Source organism: Lagenorhynchus albirostris, chromosome 10 (assembly GCF_949774975.1).
Source record: "Lagenorhynchus albirostris chromosome 10, mLagAlb1.1, whole genome shotgun sequence".
Taxonomy (NCBI): domain Eukaryota; kingdom Metazoa; phylum Chordata; class Mammalia; order Artiodactyla; family Delphinidae; genus Lagenorhynchus; species Lagenorhynchus albirostris.
This window is the reverse complement of record NC_083104.1, coordinates 81,145,894-81,167,021: the sequence shown is the minus strand read 5'-3', so window position 1 is coordinate 81,167,021 and position 21,128 is coordinate 81,145,894. Positions and strand designations below refer to the sequence as shown.

Sequence of the window (21,128 nt, the reverse complement as noted above, 5' to 3'; positions counted from 1 at the left end):
CAGCCGCTTGCTGAGCCATGCGGGGCCCTCCTGCACCTACGCACGTGTGTATATGCTATATGCATACACACGCCCAGATACATGCAGTAGGTGGAGGTGCCCAGGGCATTGGGATGGGAGGGGTTGACAGGGAAGGACTGAGTCCCTGGGCCATGATTTCTTCAGATTCCCTCAGAGACCCAGGTGTCCAGGGTGCCCCCCTCCCAATACTGGGCCTGGGGCCAGTTGCAATTCTTGGTTGTCACGTGGTTTCCCGGCTTAGCTGGGCCAGGGGAGGAGCAAGGTCCAGAGTCAACTCTGCTCCAAGCCCTAAGTTTACCAGAAACGAGCAGGCGGACAGACGGGTCTGATCCCTCTTGGGTCCTCCAGCCATGAGGCTCCTCTGGGGGCTGATCTGGGCATCTGGCTTCTTCGCCTTGTCTCTGCAGAAGCCCAGGTCCCGGACACAGGATGCTGGAGAGCTCGAGCTGGGCCAGGGCTGGCGAGGGGAGAGCAGGCGCAGAGGGACCTGATTCAGGGGTGGTGGTGGAGGGGCCTGAGGGGAGGCTGGCTGCTGACCCTCACCTGTTCTTCCCAGGTTGCTCCTGTTTTCTCCTTCTGTGGTTCACCTAGGGGTCCCCCTGTCAGTCGGTGTGCAGCTCCAGGATGCTCCTTCAGGACAGGTAGTGAGTGGATCAGTGTTCCTGAGAAACCCATCCACAACACGTCATGAGCTCTGCTCCCCAAAGGTGGATTTCAGCCTCAGCTCAGACAAAGACTTCATCCTCCTCAGCCTCCCGGTAACTGGCCGCCACTCCCTCCTGCTGCTGCCCAGCGCCTCCCACTCCGTCCTCCTCTGTCTTCTTGTAAACATCTTTGTCTTTTCACCGGCCCCCCCTCCCTTCCCCCCTCCCCCCCGAGTAGTCTTCCCTGTTTCTATCTAGTCTCTGTCTCTCTCCTTCTGCTCTGGCTCTGACCCACTCCTGTTCCCTCTCCTGACAGACCTCCCTGAAAGGCGCGGAGGACTGTCGCCTCCATCTCCTCCACAGAGCCCCCGAGGTCCAGCTGGTGGCCCAGTCGCCATGGCTAACAAACAGACAGACAGACAGGCAGGGTGTCAACCTGTTATTCTCCTCTCGCCGGGGACACCTCTTTCTGCAGACTGACCAGCCCGTTTATAACCCTGGCCAGCGGGGTGAGTCTCAGCCCCAGGGCCCTCACCTTTCACTTCTTCCCAGCCCCTTGAGTGAGAAACCGCAAAGTGCCCCACAGGAAGGCCGCTTTGCAAATATTTGTTCTCTTCCCTGTCGCTTCCTGGGGGGGATGAGGGGCCCAGGGCCCACCCTCCCTTGGCCCATGGTCTCCTGCTCACCTCCTCGCCCTCCATTTCCAGTTCGATACCGAATCTTTGCTCTGGATCAGAAGATGCGCCCGTCCACTGATACCCTCACGGTCACGGTGGAGGTGAGTCCCTGACCTCTGACCTTCCTGATCGGCGAGGGCTGCTGATCTGACCTCCGACCATGACCCCTTCTACTCCCATCGCAGAACTCTCGTGGCTTGCGTGTGCGGAAGAAGGAGGTGTATGTTCCCTCCTCCATCTTCCAGGATGACTTTGTGATCCCAGACATCTCAGAGTGAGCTCCCCACTCCTGCAGATCGCCCCCACCTACACCTCCCCAGCTCCCGCTTCCCCCAGCTGTCTGCCTCCAACACACGGTCCAGTCCTGAGCTCCCTGAGCCTCTGGTTCACCCCTGCAGTCCTCTTCCTAGGGACCTGGTTACTGACTCTCAGTGAGCCTCCTGCACAAGTGGCTGAGTCCCTCCCTTGTCTGTCCTCAGGCCAGGGACTTGGAAGATCTCAGCCCGATTCTCAGATAGCCTGGATTCCAACAGCAGCACCCAGTTTGAGGTGAAGAAATATGGTGAGAACTGGAGACACGAGGGATAAGCAGCCCCTTTTCTGCAAGGAATAAAGGGTGGGAGGAGAGGAGGGGGTGTTGCAGGGCAGGGGCAGGGTGATGCGGATGCCACAGCCCAAAGGGGAGGAGAGTTTTAAAGGGTCCTTTCACGAGAGTCTGACCTGCCCTCCATTCGCCCTGGGTCAGTCCTTCCCAACTTTGAGGTGAAGATCATTCCGGAAAAGCCCTACATCCTGGCAACGCCTGGCTTTCTTAGTGAAATCCAAGTAGTCATCCAGGCCAGGTAACTCCCCCTCTGGTCCCTCACGCTGGGCCCTGCTCCCAGGGCTCCCTATTCAGTATGAACGTGCTATGGAGCCCCACTTCCCTCCCTTGCCCCGGGCCTCCTCCCTCTGTTCCATTATTTCCTCCAGCCCTCAGCCCAGCCTCCTCCGAATCTCTCTGTGGTGGCAGGTACATCTACGGGAAGCCAGTGCAGGGGGTGGCATATGTGCGCTTTGGGCTCCTGGGTGAGGACGGTAAAAAGACTTTCCTTCGGGGGCTGGAGAATCAGACCAAGGTAGGAAGGAGCGTGGGGGGTACATGGGTAGGTGAGGAGAGGGAGGGAGGGTGAGGAGGTGAGGTGGGAGACTCAAGTCTCATTCCCTGTCCTGTCTTCTTCTTTGCCCCAGCTGGTAGATGGCCAGTGCCGAATTTCCCTCCCAAAGGCTGAGTTTCAGGGTGTGCTGGAGAAACTTAATATTAATATTAACGACCTCCCAGGGCTGCACCTCTATGTTGCAGCAGCGATCATTGAGTCTCCAGGTTAGTGGCTTCCCCTGATTATAACCCCAGACCCTCGCCTCTGACCTCTGAGCTGACCCTCTGTTCTCCAGCACCAACACCACCCTTCTTCCCTTCATCTGAGACGCAAAGCCAGGAAAGACCCAGGAGACTATCTCTCTACAACTGATTTCTGGGTGGTTTCTGGGGAAGGGGGAGCTTCCCCCATCTCAATGTATTTTTTTTCACCCATCCATCTATCCACCCAACCACCCATCCATCCATCATCTATTCATCCATCCATCCATCCATCATCCACCCATCCATCCACCCATCCGTCCATCCATCCATCATCCACCCATCATCCACCCATCCATCCTCCCATCCGTCCATCCATCCATCATCCACCCATCCGTCCATCCATCCTCCCATCCATCCATCCATCCTCCCATCCATCCATCCATCCATCATCCACCCATCCATCCACCCATCCATCCATCCATCCATCATCCACCCATCCATCCATCCATCCTCCCATCCACCCATCCATCCATCATCCATCCATCCATCCATCCATCCTCCCATCCATCCATCCATCCTCCCATCCATCCATCCATCCATCATCCACCCATCCATCCATCCATCCTCCCATCCATCCATCCATCCATCATCCATCCATCCATCCATCCATCCATCCTCCCATCCATCCATCCATCCATCATCCATCCATCCATCCATCCATCCATCCATCCTCCCATCCATCCATCCATCCTCCCATCCATCCATCCTCCCATCCATCCATCCATCCTCCCATCCATCCATCCATCCATCCATCCATCCACCCATCCACCCAGCAGACACATGTTATGCACCATCTGTGTGCTGCGTCCTGTGTTGGCCTCAGCAAACATAGAGGTGGATAGGAGGCGTCTTGTGCCCTGAAGAGTTCAGCCTTGTGGGCAGGAAACACTTGAGCACCACCCGCCGCCCCGGGCTCTACTTTTCCTCTCTCCCCAGGTCTCTGTCTCCACCTCTGTCCGCCCTGTGTCTTGCAGGAGGGGAGTTGGAGGAGGCAGAGCTCACATCCTGGCGTTTCGTGTCATCTCCCTTCTCCTTGGATCTAAGCAAAACCAAGCGACACCTTGTGCCTGGGGCCCCCTTCCTGCTGCAGGTTTCTTCTGGAAGGGGGAGGATGAGCAGTGGGGGGAAGGGGCGGGGTGGTCAGGAGGGCACAGGGTCTCACTGACTGTGCTCTTCCCTCCGCCCCTCCCACCTACCTAGGCCCTGGTCCGTGACATGTCAGGCGCACCAGCCTCTGGCATTCCTGTCAAAGTTTCTGCCAAGTTGTCTTCTGGATCTACTTCTAAAAACCAGGACTTTCAACAGAACACAGACGAGAGCGGCCAAGTCGTTGTTCCCATTATTGTCCCTCAGACCACCTCAGAAGTGCAGCTCTCGGTAGGATTCCCCCTCAAGGGAGAGGGTGGGCTAGGAGAGAGGGTTCCCAGGCTGGGGGGAGAAGCTGGGTGCCTGGGTCCTTGCCACTGACCCTGCCACCCCTGCCCCTCTCTCCAGGTGTCTGCAGGCTCCCCCTATTCTGCCATAAGCAAGCTCACCGTGAAAGCCCCCCTGTCCAGAAGATCCGGGTTTCTGTCCATTGAGAGGCTGGATTCTCGACCCCCTAAAGTCAGGGACACTCTTAACCTAAACCTGCGAGCCGTGGGCATCAGTGGGAGCTTCTCTCATTTCTACTACATGGTATGCATGAGCTGGGTTGCAGAGGAGGACAGGGGTGCAGGAGGGTCTCAGGCAGGAAAGAACCCTTGGGGTGGGGTAGCGGCTTCAGGGCTGAGGATGTGCAGTGAAGAAGACACTGCTCTCGCCCCAGATCGTATCCCGGGGCCAGATCGTGTCTGTACATCGAGAGCCCAGGAGGGACCTGACCTCTGTCTCCGTGTTTGTGGACCATCACCTGGCACCCTCCTTCCACGTTGTGGCCTTCTACTATCATGGGGGCGTCCCGGTGGCCAACTCCCTGCGAGTGGACGTCCAGGCTGGGGGCTGTGAGGGCAAGGTAACTGGCATCGGGAGAGATGGTGTGTGTATATGCCGGGGGGGTTAAGAGAGAAGGAAGACAGGGTGATTGCAAACAGGGCGTGGATTTAGTTTGGGGTACACTGAAGTTGCACAAGACCAAAGGAAGTTCTCCCCACTCTGACTGCCCCCCACCTCCTGCCTCTGCCAGCTGGAGCTGAACGTGGATGGTAGCAAGGAGTATCGTCCTGGGGACACTGTAAAACTCAACCTGCGAACAGATTCTCCAGCCCTGGTGGCCCTGGGAGCCGTGGACATGGCTCTGTATGCTGTGGGCGGCAAGTCCCACAAACCCCTCGACATGGTCAAGGTTTGTCAAGCCCCTCTCCCTAATCCTCCCTCCCGCCCATGGCTCACCCTCCTGCTGCCCTGAGCCCTGGGCCCTGGGCCAGCAGGTCGATCTCACTCATGGACTCATCCCAGCCCTCCCTGAAGCCTTGGCCCCCGTGGCCTCTGTTTCCCCACTCTCTGTGTCTCTCGTACTTGTCCGTACCCTGCCCTCTCACCTGCAGCTGAGTGGCCAATCGTGCCTACAGCCACTCTTGTCTCTGCAACATCTCTGCCTTTTCTCGCCAGGTCTTCGAAGCTATGAACAGCTATGACCTTGGCTGTGGTCCTGGGGGTGGGGACAGTGCCCTTCAGACATTCGAGGCAGCTGGTCTGGCCTTTTCTGATGGAGACCAACTGACCCCAGTCAGAAAGAGTGAGAACAGAGGAGGAAGGGGAGTGGGTGGTGGGAAGATGAAGAAGAAGGAGGGGCCTGAGGGGGTAAGACAGGAAGAGGAGGGGTGGGAAGGGCTGGACCGGGAGAGGGGAGCAAGGAGGGGAGGTGGGAGGCCCTGCACCCCTCAGCTGGCTGCGGTCCTGCTCTCTACCAGGTCTAAGATGTCCCAAGGAGACAAAGGTCCGGAAAAAGAGAAATGTGAACTTCCAAAAGGAGATTCATGAGAAGCGTGAGTTGTGGGTGCCTGTGAAGCTCTCCACACTTGGGCCCACGGGTCAGGTGCGGGTCTGCCTTTTGGCTCCTGTGCTCCTGAGAGAGCCAGGATATGGTGTCGGGGCCAGAGATCCCAGTTCTGGGGTCGAAGGTGGGTGGGCCAGAGGCTCTCTCCTTTGGCCTCTCTTGAGTTCCCAGTCTCTCAGAGTCCTTGTGTATGTAGAGGTCAGGCTGGGCGAAGGGGCGTGTCTCGTTTTTGTTTCCTTGTGCCCACCCTCACCTGGCCCTGCAGTGGGCCAGTACGCTTCCCCCATAGCCAAGCGCTGCTGCCAGGACGGGCTGACGCGACTGCCCATGGCGCGCACCTGTGAGCAGCGGGTGGCCCGTGTGCAGCAGCCGGCCTGCCGGGGGCCCTTCCTGTCCTGCTGCCAGTTTGCTGAGGGCCTGCGCAAGAAGGCCCGGGCGAGGGGCCAGGTGGGCCTTGCTCGAGGTAAGGGGCTGAGTGGGGTTGGGGGAGCGGCAGGGGCGCCTGGAGGGGCAGAATGGCACCCTCCTCATGGCCCTGCACTGTGGTCCCTAGCCAAGGAGCTCCTGCAGGAGGAGGACCTGATCGATGAGGATGACATCCCTGTGCGCAGCTTCTTCCCTGAGAACTGGCTTTGGAAAGTGGAAGCAGTGGACCACTCCTCCCAGTGAGGGCATGTGGTGGGCCTGGCCTTGTCTCTGGGCTGTGTCTGGGGCAGCTCAGCGTGTGACAGGGCTTCTCACCTTTCCCACCACGCAGATTGAGACAGCTGCTCCCGGACTCTCTGACCACGTGGGAAATCCATGGCGTGAGCCTGTCCAAAAGCACAGGTGCGGTCACCCTGCCTGGGCCTATGGCCTCCCTCTTCCATGCCCCCTTGACCCAGGCTCCCTGCTTAGTCCTTGCTCTTAGTAGGAGCAGAGATCTGGAGAAGTCTGCACCCCATGCACCAGGGCTGCGAGGCCAGAGAGCAGGGCCGGGCGGGGGTGGGGTGACGGGGGCGGGGGGAGCTGGGGCAGCTCCCGGCCCTCACTGCTGGGATCCGCGGCTGGGATGCCTGCAGGCCTCTCATATGTGCCCCCTCTCTCCATCAGGCTTGTGTGTGGCCACCCCGGCCCAGCTCCGAGTGTTCCGTGAATTCCACATGCACCTCCGCCTGCCCGTCTCCGTCCGCCGCTTTGAGCAGCTCGAGCTGCGGCCTGTCCTCTACAACTACCTGGATACAGATATGACCGTGAGGCCCCTCGGGGGCTGAGCACACGGTGTTGGTGGAGGTGGGCCTGGGGCAGGTGAAGGGTGGGGAGCCTAACTGGGCTGGCCCTTCCTGTCTTCCTGCCCCCAGGTGAGCGTCCACGTGTCCCCAGTGGAGGGGCTGTGCCTGGCTGGGGGCGGAGGGCTTGCCCAGCAGGTGCTGGTCCCTGCGGGCTCTGCCCGGCCCATTGGCTTCTCTGTGGTGCCCATAGCGGCCGCTGCTGTGTCCCTGAAAGTGGTGGCTCGAGGATCCTTGGATTTCCCTGTGGGGGACGCAGTATCTAAGGTCCTACAAATTGAGGTGAGTGGAACACCCCTGAATCTAGGTCCCCGGGCTCCCAGATTTACCCCCCATTCTGGCACCCTCCCTGCTGGCCAGGCCAGAGGCTTAGCACCCAAACCCAATGCTTTGGTCTGTTTGCACCTCCTACGATTCTGATCCAACTCTGTCCCTGAAGTTCAAACTCTAAGTCCTGAGGAGTCTGCGCTGGGAGGGGCAGGCTCTAGCCTGTGTGATCTCTCACAGCTATGTTTCCTCCGAGACAGAATGAAGGGGCCATTCAGAGGGAGGAGATTGTCTATGAACTCAACCCCCTGGGTGAGCAACACCCACGCCCAGCCATCAGTGTCCTAAAGGGGTCGTAGGGGGCAGGGGATATGGACAGCAGGACAGACTGCCAACTTCCCTCATCTCCCCAGACCCCCGAGGCCGGACCTTGGAAATTCCTGGCATCTCTGATCCCAATATTATCCCTGATGGAGATTTCAGGAGCTCTGTTAGAGTCACAGGTGGGAGTGTCCTCCGGTCCCTTCCCAGTGGCCACCCTTGGATTCATGTGAAACCTGCGGACCCCTGTTTGATCCCATGACTCCATGACCCTCTGACCCTGGGCCCCCAGCCCTGCTCTCTGATCCGTAACCCTCTCCCTCCCTTATAGCCTCAGATCCATTGGACACTTTGGGCTCTGAGGGGGCCTTGTCACCGGGAGGCATGGCCGCCCTCCTGAGGCTTCCCCAGGGCTGCGGGGAACAAACCATGGTCCTCTTGGCTCCAACACTGGCTGCTTCCCGCTACCTGGACAAGACAGAGCAGTGGAGCATGCTGCCCCCCGAGATGAAGGACCACGCTGTGGATCTGATCCAGAAAGGTTCTGGTGCAGCGGCAAGCAGGAATGGGGGCCAGGAGAGGACGATTAATGGAAGATGGGCAGCCTGGGTGGCTAGAGTGGGCAAGGGAGGGGGCAGCCAGTGGAAGAGGGGAGCGTGACCTCGGCACAAGTAGCGGGAGAGTCAGTGTCCCCTGAGCAGCTGCCTCTCCTCTCCAAGGCTACACGCGGATCCAGGAGTTTCGAAAACCAGATGGTTCCTATGGGGCCTGGTTGAAGCGGGACAGCAGCACCTGGTGAGCTTGGGAGAGTGGTTCTGGGTTTCAGGGCTGGTGGGGCAGAGGTGGGTACTATGCGGGGGTAAATAAATAACCAGGTGCCTGGGGGAGCGGGGCCACGTCGCCTACGGGGACCAGTCCCTATTCCTAGCCCTCCCTTCCTCCCCTCTAGGCTCACGGCCTTTGTGCTGAAGATCCTGAGTTTGGCCCAGGAACAGGTGGGCGGCTCACCTGAAAAGCTGCAGGAGACGGCCAAGTGGCTGCTATTGCAGCAGCTGGCTGATGGGTCGTTCCACGACCCCCATCCAGTTATTCACAGGGGCATGCAGGTACAGGGCTGGGAGGCTGGGCCGCGGAGCACAGGAGGGAAGGCGCTCCCTGCCCCTCCCCCTCCTGGTCGACGTCTCCTTTTCTCCCCGCTTCAACCAGGGGGGCTTAGTGGGAAATGATGAGACTGTGGCGCTCACAGCTTTTGTGGTCATCGCCCTTCATCATGGGCTGGCTGTCTTCCCGGACAAGAATTCAGAGCAGTTGAAGAGAGTGGTAAGGCACCCAACGTGTGTGCCCTTTGCTGATCCCCTTTCTCCTCAGGAATCCAGGTGTCCAGCCCGCAGACCTTCCTCCCCACTTTCTTCTAGGAAGACTCCATCTCAAGGGCAAACACCTTCTTGGGGGCAAAAGTAGGTTCTGGGCTCCTGGGGTCCCACGCAGCCGCCATCACGGCCTACGCCCTGTCGCTGACTGAGGCCCCTGAGGAGCTGCGGGATGTTGCCCACAACAACCTCATGGCCATGGCCCAGGAGACTGGCGGTAAGGGGGCCTTGGCAGTGAGCCTGGGGCTTGGAGAACCTTGAGACCCCTGTGTCCAAAGGGAGAAACTGAATGAGTGAGGACACCCGGAGGGGATCAGAGCATAAGCAGGGATGGTTGGGGTAGAATCAGGCGAGCCTGATGGGGGGAGTGTCAAAGGGCCAGGCAACTAAGATCCTCCCCCTGTTCACCTGTGGGTCTCCTTTCACTCCCAGATAACCTGTACTGGGGCTCAGTCCCCAGTTCTCAGAGCAATGTCCTGTCACCCACCGTGGCTCCTCACAGCCCGGCAGACCCCGTGCCCCAGGCCCCGGCCCTGTGGATTGAAACCACAGCCTATGGCCTTCTACACCTGCTGCTTTGGGAGGGCAAGGGCGAGTTGGCCGACCAGGCTGCATCCTGGCTCACCCGCCAGGGCAGCTTCCAAGGCGGATTCCGCAGCACCCAGGTAGGGGCTGCCCTGGGGCTCTGGGGGTGGGTGGTCCTGAGACCAAGTGCCTGAGTCCTGGCCCATCCTCCGCAGGACACGGTGATGGCCCTGGATGCCCTGTCTGCGTACTGGATCGCGTCCCACACCACCGAGGAGAAGGGGCTCAACGTGACCCTCAGCTCCGTGGGCCGCAGTGGACTCACGTCCCACGTGCTGCAGCTGACCAACCACGAAGTTCAGGGGCTGGAGGAGGAGCTGCAGGTGAACCATTCCCTCCCCTGGGTCGCCAGGACACCTGCGCCTGCCTCGGCCAGACCAGAAGCCACGCCCTGTCCCCCACCCCTGCAGAATCCCCCGGCACCTGGTTCTGATATCTTTGTGGGAAGACTTACTGGCTCTGCTACCCGTAGAGTCACCTAGCCTCTGCGCTTCATTTTTCTCATCCGAAAATGAAACATGCAGAGTCTACCCGACAGGGGTTTTTAGGAGATGGCAGTGAGATAATGCAGGTGAAGGTGAAACGTTGTGGAAAGCTGGGGAGAGGAGGTGGGGTTGCTCTTAGGGAGGAGATAAGTCGGAACAACAGGGTGCCATTCTGTCTCTTTCCCTTTTCTGTTTCCAAAAGTTTTCCTTGGGCAGCAAGATTAATGTGAAGGTGGGAGGAAACAGCAAAGGAACCTTGAAGGTGAGAGCTGGCAGCACGGCCCGCCCGGGCCCAGCAGGGTGAAGCCGGGCTGTTCAGTGGGAGACCTACCGGCAGACCTCACGGCTGGGGAGGGAGGAAGAGACACCTGGGGTGGCGTTCCCTGTGCTCCGTCCTGGGCAGGTCCCCCTCGCTCTGGTCTCCACCCTCTCTGGGTGCCTGTCGTCCCCTTCACCGCCCTCAGTGCTGATGCTTGAACACACCCGATGCCTCAGCCCAAGCCTCTCCCCTGAGCTCTGGGCCCCTGTGTCCCACAGCGCCTCAGACGTGGCTGTGCCCCAAGCTCCTCCTTCCTCCTGGGTCCCCTTATCTGGCTGATGGAGTCCCTTCCCTACAGGAGCCCAGCTGCCACTCTGGGGGCCATCTTCGTGCCCCCCCAGCCCCAGCCCCTCCTTATGACCCCAGTAACTCCTCCTCTGCTTTCACCCCAGCCCTGCCCACCTCCCCAGCCAGCCAGATCCACCCGTCTACACAGGTCTCCTGCCCTTGAATGTGCTTCCCCTGCTGCTTGTCCCACGTGACACACTCATTCTCCTCCTTCAAGCCTCGGTCGGAAGCCTTTCCTGAACTTTCCATTCCAGCGTGCTCACCCCCAGGCCAGGCCCCCGCTCCCCACTCTGTCTCACCGTCTAACCCAACACCTGGGCCCGTTCGCATTCCTGGACTGGTCTGCGATGGGGATGAGAAGGGGCTGAAGGCCTCAGATCCCTTAGCCCAGGGAGGTGCCCTTCGGTGTGGCTCTGGAGAGAGCTCTGTGGCCCCAACTGTCCCGTGTCCTCCCCCACCCCTTGCTGAGCCAGGTCCTTCATACCTACAACGTCATGGACGTGAAGAACACGACCTGCCAGGATCTTCAGATTGAAGTGACGGTCGTGGGCCACGTCCAGTACACAAGTGAGTGTTGGGGTCAGAGGCCGTGGGTCCCTGCGGGGCTGGTGCCAGGCCTGAGCCACGGTGCTGTCCCCGCTCAGTGGAAGCCAACGAGGACTACGAGGACTATGAGTACGAGGACCTTCCGGCCAGGGATGACCCGGGGGCCCACTCCCAGCTCGTGACGCCCCTGCAGCTGTTTGATGGCCGGAGGAGCCGCCGCAGAAGGGAGGCCCCCAAGGTGGCTGAAGAGCAGGAGTCCAGGGTGCAGTACACCGTGTGCATCTGGTGAGCTCTGGGGGTTGCACTGGCTGAGTGGGGTGCTGTGGGCTGGCCCAAGGCTGGGGCTGGGTGTCTACAGCCTGACACACGGCGACCCGGACTACAGGGCATGTGTCTCCACAGGCGGAATGGCAAGGTGGGGCTGTCGGGCATGGCCATTGCAGACATCACCCTCCTGAGTGGATTCCACGCCCTGCGGGCGGACCTGGAGAAGGTGTGGCCAGACACCCGGAGGCCCCTGTGCCCTCGGGAGCCCTGCGCCGTCCCCGAAGCACCCCAGCTGCTGAGCCCCTCAGTGCAGGGGGGCCCAGGGCTACCTTCCTGTGACCAGCTCCCTTTCCCCACAGTTGACCTCCCTCTCTGACCGTTACATGAGTCACTTTGAGACCGAGGGGCCCCATGTCCTGCTGTACTTCGACTCGGTGAGCAAGGAGGGTGACAGAGGGGGGCACATACGGCACCGGGTTTTCTGAGCTCATGTTAAGAGGTTTCCCAGGAGGCAGCTGTACCAGCGTCTAGTGCGCTTAGAGAGAACTCGTGATGTGAGCAGGGAGACAGGACAAGAGTGGCCAGAGCAGAGGCCGGGGAGGCTCCCTGCTGCCTGTCGGCGGGCAGGGGCTGAGCCCCTTGTGGCTTGGGGGCCAGTGCCAGTGCTTGGGGTGAGCCTTTTGTAAAGCTGAGCTGATTCAACTTGAGGGGCTGCTTTTGTTTTTTTGTTGTTGTCTCCCTTCCCGGTTTTTGTGTTTGTTTGTTTTGTTTTGATATTAAAGTGTATTCTGTTTTTTAAAGTGATGGTGGTCCTAGACGAGTTGTTTTTGTTTTTCCACAGCCTTATCTGGCTAACACAAAGTTATCAACCCTCTGACGGCCCTCAAAAGTTGTTTTTGAACATTTCCTGTAACATCTTGGAGAAAATGTGCAAAAGGCGTGTTAATGCTGTGATACCATTAGCCAAGTGTTTGTGGTCAGGGGAGACCCTCCTGCCCTGTGTGTGCAGAGGGGACAGACCCTATTAGCTTGAGAAGCCAGGCAGAGGAGTCTGGTTGGACACAATGGAAAATGAGGAGCCAGGAGGATTGCAAGTCGGGTTGCTGACCACGCAGCTTAGGAGGGAAACCTGCGGGATGCCAGGCTGGACTGGACCAGCGTGGGCACGAAGAGAGGGCTCTGGGCCTGGACATGAATGGCTGGGCCGCGTGGGAGCACCTGCTGTCGGGTTATGGCAGATGAGGCAGGCCTCTGCTGTGTCAGTGAAGGGAGGCTGTCCAGAGGCCGAGTGGGTTTGGAGGGCAGGCAGAGGGAGTTTGGAGAATGTAACACATCCTGCAACAATCCCAGCGCAAGAGCAAGGCTGAAAGCTTGGTTCGGGAATCGCCAGTCTGAAGGGTTTGGGGAGAGCCAGGGAGTGGTGAGACCTCCACAGGGGAGCGCAGGGGAGGGGAAGGGCCAGGGCTGGGCACTGTGCTTCTGGGGGGGAGGGAGAGGGATGTCAGAAGTGACCAGGTCAGAATCCGGGCTGGTCCGGAAGCTAGCCCCGAGCTTAGGGAGCGTTTCATGGAGAATGTGTCCATGATTTGAGACTCTGCAGAGGGGCCCAGGGCTCTGGAGACTGGGATGAGGTCACCACGTGGGCAGTGAAGTCACCAGAGACCTTGGGGAGCAGTTTTTAGAAATCCGGAGGCTGGAAGGTAACAAACTGTGAAGGACACTGACGATAAGATCAACCGGAACTGAACAGGCCAAGGAAATACATCAGAGCAGCCTGCAGGGCCCAGAGGTGGGTGCCTGACCTCTCCGCCCTCCCCCCGCCCACACCAGGTCCCCATGTCCCAGGAGTGCGTGGGCTTCGGAGCTGTGCAGGACGTGGCCGTGGGGCTGGTACAGCCAGCCAGCGCTGTCCTGTATGACTACTACAACCCTGGTGAGCACACCGGGGACACTCGGGAGGTTTGGGATAGGTGGCAGGGAAGGGTGGCAGGGAAGTCCTGCGGCTCCATGGGACTGGAGAGCAGAGAGGGGGGACTGCGCCCTAACGCCCCGGTCTGCTTTTTCTCCAGAGCACAAATGTTCTGTGTTTTACGGGGCACCAACTAAGAGCAAACTCTTGTCCACTTTGTGCTCTGGTGACGTCTGCCAGTGTGCTGAAGGTGAGACCCAGGGCCCAGGGGCAGGGGTGGGGAGGCGGCATGGTTGGGGCCTGCACTCGCTCATCTGGGCCCCCGACTTCAGGCAAGTGCCCTCGACAGCGCCGGGCCCTGGAGAAGGGGCGGCAGGATATGGATGGTTACAGGATGAAGTTCGCCTGCTACTTTCCCCGAGTGGACTACGGTCAGTCTTCCCGCCCGGGCCCCGGCCCGACCCTGGGCCACCCTCAGGGTCTCCTTGCTTGTGCCTGCTCCTCTCGGGCCACGGGCAGCCTTTTTGCTCTGCACTGACTTACAGCCCTTCAGCCTCGGGCTAACTAACCTTCTCTCCCTTCTCCTAAACCCCCACAGGCTTCCAGGTTAAGGTTCTCCGAGAAGACAGCAGAGCTGCCTTCCGCCTCTTTGAGACCACTATCACCCAAGTCCTGCACTTCAGTGAGGAGACAGATAAGTGGGCGGGGCTGGAGGGATACAGAAGAGCTGAGCTCTGGCTTTGGGGCCTTCGCGCCTGGGATAGTGAGAATTCAGCCATTCTGAGCCCAAATCCCCTGGGCCTCTTAGAAGTTCTGGGCTCGTCCATAAACAGGAAAGCAGCCGCACCTCCCCGTCGGGAGCGGTGAGGGTCAAATGAGAGGCTCGGCGCAAAGCCCCTGGCCCCAGCGCTGTCCAGCCCCTTCTCTTCCCCTCTGACGACTCTTGTGGACGCTCTCCCCTCAGCCAAGGATACCAAGGCCACTGCTGCTCAGACCAGAAACTTCCTGGTTCGAGCCTCTTGCCGCCTTCACTTGGAACCTGGGAAAGAATATCTGATCATGGGTCTGGACGGGACCACCCATGACCTCAAGGGAGAGTGAGTTCTCCGGGCCCCTCGGTCTCTTGCTCTCCTCACACCTCACGAGGGAACGGATCCCCTGTCCCCTCAGAAGCCAGGTGCCTTGGGCTCTTCCACCTGACCATCCTCCTGACCCCTGCTGCCTGCCCCTTGGCCCCTGCAGCCCCCAGTACCTGCTGGACTCGAACAGCTGGATCGAGGAGATGCCCTCGGAGCGCCTGTGTCAGAGCACCCGCCAGCGGGCAGCCTGTGCCCAGCTCCGAAGCTTCGTCCAGGAGTACGGCATGCAGGGCTGCCAGGTGTGAGGGCTGCCCTCCCATCTTCCCCAGAGGACCGGAGCCAGGGAAGGATCACGCCTGGATCGCTGCCGCGCCCGGCCCCCGGCACGCAGCCCCAGGCAGCACCAGGGACTCAATAAAGGCCTTTGGCAGCAAAGTGTCAGTGTGTAGCTCCAGCACTGAGACCGGCATCCCCGCTGCCCCTTCCAGGGTCTGGGGCGCCCAGGCCAGGGTTTGCATAATCTTAGGCTCTCAGAGCCTGGGTGACCCTTGCAGTGTCCAGCTCTGCCTGAATCCCCCCGCCGCCAGATGACCCCCTGGGAGCTCAGTCCCTCATAGTGACCACCCCAGGCAGATCACCCTGCACTCCGAGGATCCAGTGTCCACACCAGAGCCTCCCTTTCACGGTGCCTGCAGGGCGCTCCCCGCGCCCATACAACCCGTCACTGTGGCCTCAGGCGGGGCTGGCGCTCAGCCAGCACCTCAGCTCTTCTGCTTCGAGAGCAGCTATTCAGCTACACGTCTCCCAGTCTGTCCTCACGCAGTTGGCAGTTCTGGGGTCTTGCTTGTAGCTGAGACCTGGTCTGTTGAAAGCCCGTTTGACACTTGATCCCTTTATCAGCGGTATTAGGTAACTTTCCCAGAATTGTGCAATCCTCACATCTGATGATGTCTTCATCAAAAGGCCAACTGCTGTTCTACTGGGGTCAACCCTCCCCACCCGCCTGCCTAGCTCTCCCCCTTTGGCAGCACCCCTTGGGTCTGCAGGGCTGACCTAGAAATTCATCTAGAGAAATTTGCTGAGATCAGTTTTGATGAAAACTGAGACAGCTCAGCAGCCTGCCATTCAATCATTCAACAGAAATCTGTGGAACTCTCACTCCGTGCCATGCCCTGTGCCAGGCTCCCATCCTCTGTGAAAGGTGTGATGTCGGGGAGCTACATGATCCTATGGGGCACATAGTTTGGGCATCTGACCCTGTCTGGGGGAATGTGAGAAGTGGGCAGGGGAGGCTTCCTGGAGGAGGTGACATCTAAGTGGGATTCTGAAGGCTGAGGAGTCAAGCAAAGAGAGTAGGGGTAGATGAGGGTATTTGAGGTAGAAGAAAGCATATAAAAGACCCAGAGGCTGGGGGCAGGACAGAGCACAGAGGCTGGGGGCAGGACAGAGCACATTCGGGGGCACTGCGTGTCATTCATCATGTCTGGAATTTGGATTTGGAGGTGGTGTGGAAAAGATGGAGCTGGCAAGGTAAATGGTGTCAGTTTATGAAGGGACACTCACCGGCATGCCAGCATTCCAGGTCACTCTCCTTTTGAATGGATCCCCTCCTATTCCATGCAACTTCGAGAAGTTCTGACCTTCCCCAGTATTTCCGAGGCTGTTGTCTACGTGGCCTGGTCATTGCCCATCAGATCTCTCCCAAAAGCTGGTCAGCATGGTGGTGGCATAAACCCACCTATGAGAGCCAAAGAGTCAGCTATAGTTGTCAGCTATGAGGAGGTTGCCAGCTGTTGCTGCCCAATCCCAGAAGGCCCATGTTTTCTCCTTCCCAGTCCTGGGTGTGGATCCAGGCTGAGCCCGAGCCTCTCCATCGGGACCCCCAGAAGTTAACTCTTCAAGCTAGTGGGTAGCACAGCTGGAATCTCGACTCAGGCTCTCTGGTAGCACAGCCTCGCTCTGGTTAAAGCTCTGAGGTCGGTTCACAGAGCCAGGGAGGGGAATTGGGGGATGCGTGGACCGCAGGTCATCTGCCAGCCCTCACCCCATCCCCTAGGTGCCCCAACCTCTCATGGAGCCCCGCCTCCCCTCTTTAGCATGACCTCTCCTAAGCCCCTCAACTGCCTCCTCACCCATAAAAGTGGCCCCTGATAGCCCTACTTGGTCCACTAGGACCCCACCCCTTGTGGCAACGGCTCCCAGAATAGGGCTGGACCCCTGATCCCAGCTGTGGCTATCAAGTTCCTTCCTGCGGACTTTGGAATCTATGGGGGGCATGTTCATTCATGCTGGGAAACCCCACTTGCCCTGGTGCTAAACCTGTAATCTGTGGACTCTAACCCGGAAGGCAGTCCTGTTCTGCCTGCACCTGGAAGCACAAGCAGCTTGACGGCCGAGTGGGAGGAGCAAAGAGTGAGGGAGCAGCCCCGTCTCTAGGGCTTCTTTGTTCCCTATCCCTGGCCTTCCAAGGCCAGCGAGGTCCCTTCTACTTTCCTGCTCTTGGGTTCCGTGAGATACCCCTGTATTTGTATAACAATTCTTAATTTTGGCTCAAGCCAGCTCAAGTGGGTCTCTTTTGCTTGCAACCAAAGAGCATTAGGTACACGGTAAGAGCTCCAAATTAAGGGACCATTTACTTGTTCATCTTCAACTTTTGAGAGTGAAATGAGGCGCTGTTAGTGATTACACTGGGACTACAGGTATAAACTGGGATAACGCAGGCAAACCAGGACATCTGGTTCCCCTATCTGTAAGTGAAAAGAAAAACACACAGATCACTTTCATCTCCTTTTGTTCTTCAGGCAATCTGGGAGGGCGTATTAGGCGGGGGTTTTCATTTTTCTCTCTGAGACAAAGTCCGTGGCAGAAGCTGGTCCGAGGTGGCAGGGTTGGGGGGCGCGGTGGCGATCCGGAGAGGCTCAGGCCCAAGAGTGGACGTGTTTTCTTTCTTGCCTGGTTGATGTGGAGGCGGAAAGCTGATTCTGGCTGCTGAAGAAGGTCAGGGCTGTGTTTCCCTTCCTTTCTTCTTGATAGATGAATGGGAAAAGGCCTGCTCTTTGATATGTGGATTTTCGAAGGCCAAGAGGGTTGGTGCCATTCCAGGAATATACTATTTTGTGGGCGGGACAGTGGGCAAGGACCTGAGGGAAGGAGTCAAGGGAGGCCTCAGAACAGCCCAAGTAGCCAGATGGCTGGAGGTCTCAAGAGCTCCAAGTGGCCAGGCTTGGGCCCCTGCCCGCATCTCCAGCCATGGTACTCGTAGGGCTGCTGCTGCTGCTGCTGCTGCCCTTGCTAGTCGGCACTCGCCTGCTGTGGGGCCAGTGGAAGCTCAGGAGCCTCCACCTCCCACCTCTTGTCCCCGGCTTCCTGCACCTGCTGCAGCCCAACCTCCCCGTCTATCTGCTTGGCCTGACTCAGAAACTCGGGCCCATCTACAGGCTCCGCCTCGGGCTGCAAGGTGAGCATATGCTCCCTCCCTCACCCCACAGCGGTGTGGAGGTGGGGTCCTCTCCCTGCTGACACCCTGCTTTTCCTCTCCCCCAGATGTGGTGGTGCTGAACTCCAAGAGGACCATTGAGGAGGCCCTGATCAGGAAGTGGGTGGACTTTGCCGGCAGACCCCAGATACCATCCTGTAAGGGGTGGGGGGCATTTCTTGATGGAAGAAGCAGGGGCTATGGGAGGCAGGGAAGGTCAGGCCCGTGGCTTCCTTGGTCAGTTCGACCCCCTGCCCCCAACCCCTACTCACAGACCAGCTGGTATCTCAGCACTGCCAGGACATCTCACTGGGGGACTACTCCCTGCTCTGGAAGGCCCACAAGAAACTCACGCGCTCAGCCCTGCTGCTGGGTGTCCGCAGCTCCATGGAGCCCCGGGTGGAGCAGCTGACCCAGGAGTTCTGTGAGGTGAGGCTCGACTCCCACAGTTGGCCCAGGTCAGCTTCACCCCTCCCGGCAGCCTCCCTATTCAGTTCATGCTGCTTCTCCTCAGCGCATGAAAGCCCGGGCAGGTGCCCCCGTGACCATCCAGAAGGAATTCTCTCTCCTCACCTGCAGCATCATCTGTTACCTCACCTTTGGACACAAGGTCAAGGTTCTCTTGCCCTCACATAGGCTTGGGCCCCACCCCCCGCCCAGCCCCTCTCGTACCCTCTCCTGGTCCTGAACCGAAAGGATTCCCTCCTTTTCTGGCAGGAGGACACCTTAGTACATGCCTTTCACGACTGTGTCCAGGACTTGATGAAAACCTGGGATCACTGGTCCATCCAAATTTTGGACATGGTTCCCTTTCTCAGGGTGAGGAGGTGAAGCCCCGACACACCTGGTCCTGGGAGACAGGGCGGAGGTGGGCAGAGGCTCCCTTCCCAGCGGCTAAGCTCTCTTGCTGTCTGCCCCAGTTCTTCCCCAACCCCGGGCTCCGGAGGCTGAAGCAGGCCATGGAGAACAGGGACCACATTGTAGAGAAGCAGCTGAGGCAGCACAAGGTGGGAACCGTGCGTGCACCGGGCTCCTCCTCAGCTCACAGCAGTGATGCTACTGCCCCAGAGCTAGGCAGCTTCTTTGGCGCCCCACCAGTCCTGGACCTGCTGCCCCCTGCTGAACACTGCCTCCCGCCCCCCGAAGCCAGGCACTCAGGCTGGCTCCTCCTCCCCTCTCCAGGAGAGCATGGTGGCGGGCCAGTGGAGGGACATGACGGACTACATGCTCCAGGGGATGGGGAAGCAAAGAGTGGAAGAGGGCCCCGGGCAGCTCCTTGAAGGGCACGTGCATATGTCCGTGGTGGACCTTTTCATCGGTGGCACTGAGACCACAGCAAACACCCTTTCCTGGGCTGTGGCGTTCCTGCTTCACCACCCTGAGGTACGCCCTGGAGGCAGGCGAAAGGCTCCTTCCTGGCAGCTTGGCCAGGGCAGCGGGAACCCAGCTCGCTGAACCCGCCGCGGGCTGTGTTGGGAGGGGGGTTGGGGGGGAGTGAGTCTGGGGCGGGCTGGGAGGGGGTTCTCCTACTTGGCACAGAGTCTCCGGTGAGCTGCTCCAGGGAGTGGTGGGAGGCTGGGCAGCCGTGGGTCGGCCAGCGGCAGGGCTTGGGCCCCGGACCTCGGGCTTGCCCCACTTTCCCAGATTCAGCGGCGACTGCAGGAGGAGTTGGATCGCGAGCTGGGCCCCGGAGCCTCGGGCTCCCGAGTCCCATACAAGGACCGCGCTCGGCTGCCCTTGCTCAACGCCACCATCGCTGAGGTGCTGCGCCTGCGGCCCGTCGTGCCCCTGGCCTTGCCGCACCGCGCCACGCGGGCTAGCAGGTGACTCCCGAGGGGGGAGGGCCGAGTGGCAAAGGCCCCAGCGGGGTCCTGGCGGGCCTCTAACTTAACCCTACCCCTCAGCATCTTTGGCTACGACATCCCCGAGGGCATGGTTGTCATCCCCAACCTCCAAGGTGCCCACCTGGACGAGACCGTGTGGGAGCGGCCGCACGAGTTCCGGCCCGGTGCGTGGCGGGGCGGGTGCCCGCGGCGCGGGGGCGGCGGAGGCCGAGTGCAGGCGGCCGCTGAACTGCAGGTCCGTCCTTCCGCCCGCAGACCGCTTCCTGGACGCGGGCGCGAACCCCAGCGCGCTGGCCTTTGGCTGCGGGGCGCGCGTGTGCCTGGGCGAGCCGCTGGCGCGCCTCGAGCTCTTCGTGGTGCTGGGGCAACTGCTGCAGGCCTTCACGCTGCTGTCGCCCGCGGGCGCCCTGCCCTCGCTGCAGCCCCATCCCTACTGCGGCGTCAACCTCAAGATTCAGCCTTTCCAGGTGCGGCTGCAGCCCCGGGGCGGCGGAGGCCGGGGCGTGCGCGAGCGCCAATGACCAGTGACGGAGCCCGGACTCACTGGCCTCGGTTTCTCCTTTTATTGCTCCCGTACAAACCCCTTCCCTCCCCCCTGTAAACATGGTGCTGTGAGATCGCGGGTGGAGAAGGCTTCCTCCGGTGTTTGGATGGTGAAGGTGGCCCTCGGCTCTTCTCTGAGCGCAACCCCTCAGTGCTCGGCAGTCATAGTAGGGCGCTGGAGGGGTGAGCAGCGGCTCAGCCTCCCCTGCCCGGGGGCCGGTAGCTTCTTGGTCTCAGCTTCATTTCCGTGAAGGGCACGGAGAAGTCAAAGCCCTTCCAGTAGTACCAGCTCACTCCCTGGGAAGGGGTTGTCGAGAGAGAGAGTCAAAGCCTGACATCCCATCTGCTCCCACCTCTGCTCCCCTCTGGCGAGATGGTTCCCACAAATCCATCAAGGATCCTCCCTCCCTTTATCCTTCTTAAACCCTCAATTACAAAGGACTGAGGCTGAATCCTGAGCTGTCCCTTTACATCCAATAAATCATCTCCTCGAGAAAACTTGCAGAGACTGGCATTACTGTTCCATTTCACAGACAAGGGCCCTGGGGCGCTGAGCGGCTCAGTAACTTGTCTTGTCACACTGTGCGTCACAAACACCCAGGTGGGCTGAGCCCCCGCTCCGTGCTGCCTCCTGGACCTCTCACCTGGTGGTCCACTGTGCTCCCGTAGAGCCCGTTGAGGTTGGCATAGTGGCAGTTCTTATACCACCAGGCCCCTCGGTAAGAGACGGCACAGGAGATGAGCAAGTTGTTGGGGTCTCGGTCACGGGCAGAGAAGACACTGCCGCTGTGGTAGCTCATGGAGTCCCCTGGGCAGGGCGTGGAAGGCGCAGTGAGGGCCT

General features: G+C 59.8%; 3 protein-coding genes across 15 annotated transcripts in view; 2 read left to right on the top strand and 1 right to left on the bottom strand.

Annotated features, from left to right (window-relative positions):
- The first annotated feature begins 123 nt into the window (after positions 1-123).
- On the top strand, positions 124-14,860 carry LOC132527456 (complement C4-like). 5 transcript variants are annotated; one of them, XM_060163181.1, is made up of 41 exons: positions 149-436; positions 578-779; positions 982-1,174; positions 1,373-1,443; positions 1,528-1,616; positions 1,822-1,904; positions 2,088-2,184; positions 2,355-2,460; positions 2,573-2,705; positions 3,719-3,834; positions 3,945-4,121; positions 4,239-4,421; positions 4,552-4,737; positions 4,909-5,067; positions 5,334-5,460; positions 5,636-5,710; positions 5,987-6,184; positions 6,275-6,386; positions 6,479-6,549; positions 6,814-6,953; positions 7,062-7,271; positions 7,517-7,568; positions 7,670-7,759; positions 7,909-8,118; positions 8,297-8,372; positions 8,527-8,683; positions 8,784-8,897; positions 8,993-9,164; positions 9,380-9,612; positions 9,688-9,855; positions 10,220-10,279; positions 11,098-11,191; positions 11,269-11,455; positions 11,573-11,663; positions 11,797-11,871; positions 13,268-13,370; positions 13,507-13,596; positions 13,679-13,777; positions 13,945-14,028; positions 14,311-14,443; positions 14,589-14,860. In XM_060163181.1, exons 1-41 carry the CDS (start codon positions 372-374, stop codon positions 14,728-14,730), a joined length of 5,223 nt encoding a protein of 1,740 aa, XP_060019164.1. In that variant the 5' UTR covers positions 149-371; the 3' UTR covers positions 14,731-14,860. The 5 variants fall into 5 exon arrangements, 3 of the variants coding, with proteins under 3 accessions (XP_060019166.1, XP_060019165.1, XP_060019164.1); XM_060163182.1 differs by lacking the exon at positions 13,679-13,777 and having other exon boundaries at positions 141-436; XM_060163183.1 differs by lacking the exons at positions 13,268-13,370; positions 13,507-13,596; positions 13,679-13,777; ... (1 more) ...; positions 14,311-14,443; positions 14,589-14,860 and adding an exon at positions 12,279-13,262 and having other exon boundaries at positions 125-436.
- Positions 14,861-15,857: 997 nt separating this feature from the next.
- Positions 15,858-20,784, top strand: LOC132527464 (steroid 21-hydroxylase). Its single transcript, XM_060163202.1, has 10 exons — positions 15,858-17,882; positions 17,969-18,058; positions 18,175-18,329; positions 18,415-18,510; positions 18,618-18,719; positions 18,821-18,907; positions 19,083-19,283; positions 19,545-19,723; positions 19,805-19,908; positions 20,000-20,784. Exons 1-10 carry the CDS (start codon positions 17,675-17,677, stop codon positions 20,263-20,265), a joined length of 1,488 nt encoding a protein of 495 aa, XP_060019185.1. The 5' UTR covers positions 15,858-17,674; the 3' UTR covers positions 20,266-20,784.
- Positions 20,293-21,128, bottom strand: part of TNXB (tenascin XB) — a 63,037-nt gene continuing 62,201 nt past the window's right edge. For all 9 annotated transcript variants that reach the window (XM_060163171.1, XM_060163180.1, XM_060163172.1 and 6 more), the window contains 2 exons: positions 20,932-21,095; positions 20,293-20,584 (listed from right to left, as the gene is read on the bottom strand). In XM_060163171.1, coding sequence (XP_060019154.1) covers positions 20,483-20,584; positions 20,932-21,095 — 266 coding nt within the window. In that variant the 3' untranslated portion in view covers positions 20,293-20,482. The remainder of the gene's footprint in view (positions 20,585-20,931; positions 21,096-21,128) is intronic.